At 41.0% G+C, this 6,847-nt stretch overlaps 1 protein-coding gene across 1 annotated transcript in view; it reads right to left on the bottom strand.

Moving 5' to 3' along the window:
- Positions 1–131: 131 nt before the first annotated feature.
- LOC103522245 (sialin-like) overlaps positions 132–6,847 on the bottom strand; it is an 11,539-nt gene continuing 4,823 nt past the window's right edge. The window contains exons 2-4 of the mRNA XM_026832501.1: positions 1,511–1,718; positions 727–871; positions 132–302 (exon numbers count right to left, since the gene is read on the bottom strand). Coding sequence (XP_026688302.1) covers positions 155–302; positions 727–871; positions 1,511–1,718 — 501 coding nt within the window. The 3' untranslated portion in view covers positions 132–154. The remainder of the gene's footprint in view (positions 303–726; positions 872–1,510; positions 1,719–6,847) is intronic.

Genomic DNA, 6,847 nt, shown 5'->3' with positions numbered 1-6,847 from the left:
TGGTCTTATCGTCCCGAAATCGAAGAGAGAAGGAAGACAGGATAGGAGAAAGCCAGCCATTCCGAGAACGAACATTATGCGGTCAGGATAAAATCCACAGAGGGCGGGAATCGAACCCGCGACCTAGCGCTTACAAGGCATACGTGCAAACAAGCTAACTAGGCTGGCCTTCGCATAAGTAACTTACCAGAGTATTGGATATAGCAAAGGTAACGCCCGCATGATTGGGAGCTATATCAGCGTGACTAGCGAGAAATCCGGCCGAGTTAAATGCTGACAATCCCATTGATATGCTGATGAATCTGAAATAATTAATATTCAGCATGAATACGGGGCCTTAAAAGGGTCAAAATTTAATAGTAAGGAAGGTGAAAGAAAGAAACTCACAGGCAATTTAAAGGAAAACTCCGTTAAAGATTCGAACCACTTTTTTTTTACTGACTACTTACATGAACTACTAATAGGGAGTAGGGCTAGGCTAGATGCTCCAAATTATTGGTACATGTTTTTAATATAGTACTACATTTGGGAGCCCTTTATTTTCCTTCGAGCCCCTGAATACCTAGGAGGAGTATATAATCAGCTTAACTTCGCACAAAAAAGCCCACTCCGACCCTTAGGGCAAACAGCCCTCAGGGTCGGGTTAAGCTTCTATGAATAAGTCAATCATTAATTCATTACTTATCGGCAGTATAAACTGGGTATATTCCATTCTATTCTACTTACATGACAGCAAACAACAGGTTGTCCACTGCACAGAAGAAGATAAGGAATACAGCGGGACCTATCAGTCCTATACTGGTCATGAGTCTCCTAACAGTCAACACAGTCCAGCTGTGACTCACCAAGTTGTCTGCGAAATGGCCCGCCACTGAAATAGAGAGAAGTTTTCTTCATCTTGATGGATATCTCGGTAACTTTGAGAAAGTCGAAGGTCCATAAGTTATTTTCCCTCTCTCTCTATTGAGAATTTTCCATTCAGGTGTTGGGTCAACACAAGCTAGAAGTACCCCTTCAAACAATTTTTACAATCAAAATACGAGTGCAAATTTCGACTGTAGGATCGAACTCGCGACCTTCTGCATGGTAAGCAAGCGCGTTACCGCTGAGGTCCCCATAATAGAAAAAAAAATGTACCTACCTATATGTACATTCCCACCTCGTTAGCTCGGAAAGTAAGTAGCGCGCCTGCCTTGAAAGGACTAGGTAGCGGCTTCGATTAACACCAGAGGCGAACTCTATCATTATCACAAGCAAATAAGGCTCGTTCTCGGAACGGCTGGCTTTCTCCTACCCTGCCATCCTTTCTCTTCTATTTCGGGACGATAAGACCTCCGTTAGTCCATTGTAAAGCTGTGTCCACACTTAGTCAACCCCGTCGTTCGACGAGGTTAAGAGATGCATCTATGTTCTCGAGACAGTGTACGGTTTCAGACGGGATCGCGAATGTGTGGACACATCTTTATAGTTCCAAACAAAAAATAAAATGAAAATTTAGGTAGGTACCTACCTATGCAGAAGAGTGAGTTCAATACATAGGGCATGGCCGTGAAGCTCAAACTGTGAGAGTTGGCGCCCAGGTAGCTCGACATGTAGGTTGGTAACCACTGCATGATGATATAGGTGGACCAGTTCATGGCAAAGTGAGCTATGTACACCGACCAGAGGGACCAGTGAGATATGAACGAGATCCACCGAGGTCCGTTCGTAATGGTCACCTGAAAAACAGCAAGGTTAAAACATCACCTAAACAGTAGAACATCCATGGGGCCAAACTCAAGGGTAAGTATTTTCCTTTCCTATTATAAGAAAAAAAAAAACAACTGGTTACACCAAGGAGATATGCATTTTCAACTTCAACACCTTGGCTGTCAAAGCATATTCTATGGTTTTTACCACAGGCCCCTATGTATGAAAATATCTCCCTTAAACGAAAGAAAAACTCATATAACTCTACATGATTTTTTCTCTTCCCCCTAGAGAGGAAAATAGTCTGGATTCTGGACTATAAAAAAAGGGAGAAAGAGAGCACTGGCTGGTTAGGGTTAGCTGTTCTCCTCCCTGTTTATAGTCCCACAGCCAGACGCTAGTCTTCTCCCTGTTTAATGTCCCCTAGCCAGACTCATTATTAGGTAGTAATTAGCAGTAAGTTCTGTGTGTACCTAGATACATATACTTACCATTTTAGCGGAAGGAGGTGGTTGTGGCGGAGGTACGGTAGGGCGTCTACTGACAGGTTCCACATCAGGTGATGACATCTGGAAGAACAAAACAAAATCAAATAATATAGGTACCGTCCTTTAAGATAAACCTATGGTCCCTAGGGGGACCCTATGTATTACCATACTTTATAATGATTTAAGAACCCTATGTAAGTAATGCCATGTCATTCTTTATGATGTGACGTGATGCTTGATAATCCAACTTGAACCAATAAAACAACAACAAGCATCCGCTCATAAAATCCTCTGATGATCTGTCAATTTTTACTTCCTTTTTTTTTTAGTAAAACATCAAAACTCTGTTCCGTGTTGATTTATGCCGGGCGTCTCTTCAAACTATTGACGTAGGTTTTTTTTTTTTTAAGAGGTTTGACAGAGGGAACTGTAACTGCTATGGTCTTATCGTCCCGAAATCGAAGAGAGAAGGAAGACAGGATAGGAGAAAGCCAGCCGTTCCGAGAACGAACATTATCTCATCAGGATAAAATCCGCCCCGGGCGGGAATCGAACCCGCGGCCTAGCGATAGTTAGATTTGACAGGAGCTCTAACAGCGGAGGTCTTATTGTCCTAGAATCTGACGAAACTTACCGTCCTGTTTACAGTCATAAATTTCGCCCTGGGCAGAAATCGTCTCTCTCTCTCTCTCTCTGTCTGTCTGTCTGTCTGTCTCTCTCTGTCTGTCTCTCTCTCTCTCTCTCTCTCCTATGTCAATTTTGGTCTCAGTGACTGAAGAGGAGAGATAATGGAAAAGTTTTTTCTTAAGATAAAGTAGAATACATTTTTCTTTCTTCTAACTTAGGAACTTTGCTATAATTCTAAAAAGACTAAAGCATGGTAGCTTTGCTGTAATAAGTAAAGTTAGCTAAGTTTCGAGTTTATTTGAACTTATTTTCTTCTCTCTATCCCTAGGTTCCCCAGTATTTTCATCAAATTACTCAGCTCTCTCTCTCTCTCTCTCTCTCTCTCTCTCTCTCTCTCTCTCTCTCTCTCTCTCTCTCTCTCCCTCTCTCTATCTCTCTCTTTCTCGTATTCATTCTAATGAGAAAAAAAGTTAACTTTTTTTAGATTCCTCTAGATTTGAATTCTACATGTCTAGATTTGAAACTGTCCCATACACCCATTATTAGTTAACGAATTTTCAAACAATTTCAGACAATTGAATCTTTTGAAACCCAGCAATAAGCTAAATTAGAATAGCATAGAATCAATAGAATATATACCTTGTTTATACCCAGTCATACTGCCAGAATAGGACTGAAAAGTCCCTTTTATACTCTCGCAGTCTAAAACAAATTCCTTTTGATATTACCTACCTAATAATTATTAAATTTTGACTGTCTTTTCAAACATACTGTGTGACTCAGAGATTCACACGCTTCTTTCAAATTTGAGAGTTGGATGCCACCCTGTATATTTCGATATTGCAGGATTCCATATTTTTATATCTATCCTTCTACGTTTGAAAATTTGGTCACGTGGAAACGAAATTCAAAATGAAACTTTTATGCTGACAACCGTATAGGGAGGATCTTATGGGGACCAATATACATATTCTATCATACACACGTCCCTTTATTCCTAAATTGAATCGTGTGCTCTCTCAAAAATGAATCCCGAACAAAAAAGATGTAGCTTTGAAGCTTTTTCGAAGGAAAGTTGAAAGTCCAAAGAGGAAGAGACACAATTCTTCCCATTTATGTGCTGGATGAACGAGAGTACCAGAAATTTAACCCGTTGAAATATTTGCAATCGAAAAAACGAGTACAAATTTTTGTCGATGGTGGGATTCGAACCCGGGTCCTTCTGCAGGCAAGCAAGCTACCACTGGGCTAACTGTGCGTGTTCGATTCCAGTTTCCAGTCCGGGGGCGGATTTTCGACCTGAACAGATAAGGTTCATTCTTCGAACGGCTGTTTTCTCTTATTCCTGCCTTCCTCTTCTTCTCTTCGCTTTCGGGGCGATAAGACCTTAGCAGTTACAGTTTCCTCTATTCGACCCTATTACAAAACTGATTTTTTTTTCTGACTTACTGAGTAAGGCCTTGTGCTTTTTGCTGTCAATCACCTTTGCTCATATTTCTTGATTATATTTTTTCCCCCCCGAGAAAGAGGAGCGGTGAAAGTACGAGAGAGTTTTTGTGTCCAAATAATTTTCCTTCGGAAGAGGGCAAGGAGGGGCGAAATTTAGTTCCCAAGGGGCCTTTCTTTTTATTTTTATCCAATATTCTTCTATTTCTTCTTATTTATTTCATTTATTTATATATTCTCTTCGTCCTCTTCTTGACGTCAGCACCGTTGGGGAAAACACGGCATATCAATCGGTTCACCCAATTTTCGAATATTCCAGTTTCTTTTTCTTCCTCTCCTTCTTTCTTCTTCTACTTTTTCTCCGTTCTTTACCTCGGGAGTGGGTTATATTTTTTCGTTCGGAAAATATTTTCTATATTTTTTCTACAAGTGTAGTGGGTGGGCTGGAAAAAAAGAAGATTACAAAGAGAAAAAAGAAAAAAAAACACTCAAAGGTCCATTTGTAAGTTGTGTAAGGCGCCCTAATTAAAACTAGTGGTGATTGAGTTGATAACACAAAAGTGAAAGTGCCCCATAATCCTAACGGAGTCCTAGAGGCATGATCTAAGTCCAAAATTGAACATCAATTCAGCTTTATAGTGACTACAACATATTGCAAAATTTTACAAATGGAATACCGTCTAGAGTAGTGGTTGAAGTAGTCCCCCATTCAGCAAACTTATAAATGACCTAAACATAGTTGTGCAAAATTGTTTGAGTCAAAATTGGACAGAGACCGTTCGAGAGTTGTGGTGTACAAACAAAACAAACTTACAAATAGAGACAAAGATAAAAAGGGACTCAACCCGCTAAAACCTTTCTTTCGTTCAGCAATTTCCCTTTTTAAAGTGACATGAGGGTGTCCACCGCGTATAGGGTGAAGGGTGTTTCTTTGCCATCATGAGCAGCTTGTCTTTTTTTCTTCGCTTTCAATTTTTCTCACCAAAGTACCATAAAACCTTTCTTCGTGTATTTATGGAGGAGAGGAGAAGGAGAAGAAAAAGGTGTGGGAGGGGGGAGTGAACGATGAGAAATGGAGAGGGGAAGGATAGAAAGAGAAGGATGGTAAAATTGGAAAATTTATTGAAATAGGTAATAAATTATTTTTTGCTCTTCAAAAAGTTCTGTGTTTGCCTCCGTCCCTCCCTCCTCCTCTCCTCCTCCTCTTCCTCCTCCTCTCTCCCTCTCCTCCTAAAGGGGCGGTCCGAAATCTCTCCGTCAATCATACCTCTCTCTCTCTCTTCTCTCCTCTCCCTATCCGTGCTCTTTTTTATGCGAACTATTTCGTGCTCGAGCCAATTCTTGCCTTTAACAAGTGGAGTGTGGATGTGGATGGGACAATGAGTACAACCGCGACGAAGCAGTAGGGGATGGGAGAGACTGGTTTGGACGGGTAGTATGGTAAGATAGCTCGCGCGCGAGAAACCAGTCGCTACACAGGCTTAAACACATAACACTACGCTATAAGTTAGTGAAACAGAGGAATGGATTTCGTTCTTAGATTAGTCCTCAAGTCAAAATTGATCAACCTCAATGCTTGAGACTACATCCCTTACGCACCACCCACTTGAAGAGCGCAACGCACTTTTTGATATTCTATAAATATGGGTGTAAGACACAGAGGGCCTCAAGTAACGATTTAAAACTTGGTTTTCAGCAATCTGATTGGTTGAATTAAAAAAAAAAAACGTTTTTTTTTTTTGGTTTTTTTTGAACTTTTTGGGTTTTCTGGACCAAATTTGCACGTGTTTTCTTTTCGTGTTCCTGGTAAAAAAGACATTCAATTGGATATATAGGCGACCTGGTTTGGATAAGTCCTTCTACGGGAGAGAGTGACAGACGACACCGAGGCGAATACAAATCCGCCCTTATACCTTGTTTATTACTATTGTAATAATAAAGGAAGGATCGGCCTAAAAATCGGTATGTCAGTTCACAATGTGGACTCCGCCTAAATATAGAAGAAGCCCTCAGTAGCTTGATTGGGTAGGCGCGTTGCCTCATTTAATCACCCATATTCCTACCCCCCTGCTCCCCCGCTATCAATACCTCCTCAAGTAGAACGCGGATCAAACGTGTCACTTGCTTGGCGGGCGAGCGTCTTTACCTGCGCTCTCTTAATACAGCTCCTAGTCCCGGAGGTCGTCATCTGCGTTGCGGCGGGGTTGTGGGGGTAGACTTTATTCTAAATAGATGAAGGGTGTCGTTCTCGGAACGGCTGGCCTTTCTCAGATCCCGTTCTTGCTTTCTTTCTTTGCTCGATTTGCATGATAAGACGCACCGCGGTCGCTTACCCCCAGTTATCTTCCTATCCACACCACATCCCTTAAAAAAAAAAACAACAAAAAAAAAAAAAAAAAAAAAAAACCAAAAACATGACAAAACCAAAAAAAAAAACAAAACAAACAAAAACAACAAGAACTCTCCGTCTTCGGCTTAATCTCGCATACGCTATTTACTTCGATTGTTTTTTAGTTTCATAGATTCCTAATCTAACTAATATAGGGTGCCGGCGGCTATGCAGCCGAAGGCTTAACATAGTGTGTGGGCAGCCTGAA

The sequence above is a fragment of the Diaphorina citri genome, unplaced genomic scaffold, assembly GCF_000475195.1.
Source record: "Diaphorina citri unplaced genomic scaffold, Diaci psyllid genome assembly version 1.1 scaffold7545, whole genome shotgun sequence".
NCBI classification, from domain to species: Eukaryota; Metazoa; Arthropoda; class Insecta; order Hemiptera; family Psyllidae; genus Diaphorina; species Diaphorina citri.
This window is presented reverse-complemented; position numbering and strand designations above follow the sequence as displayed.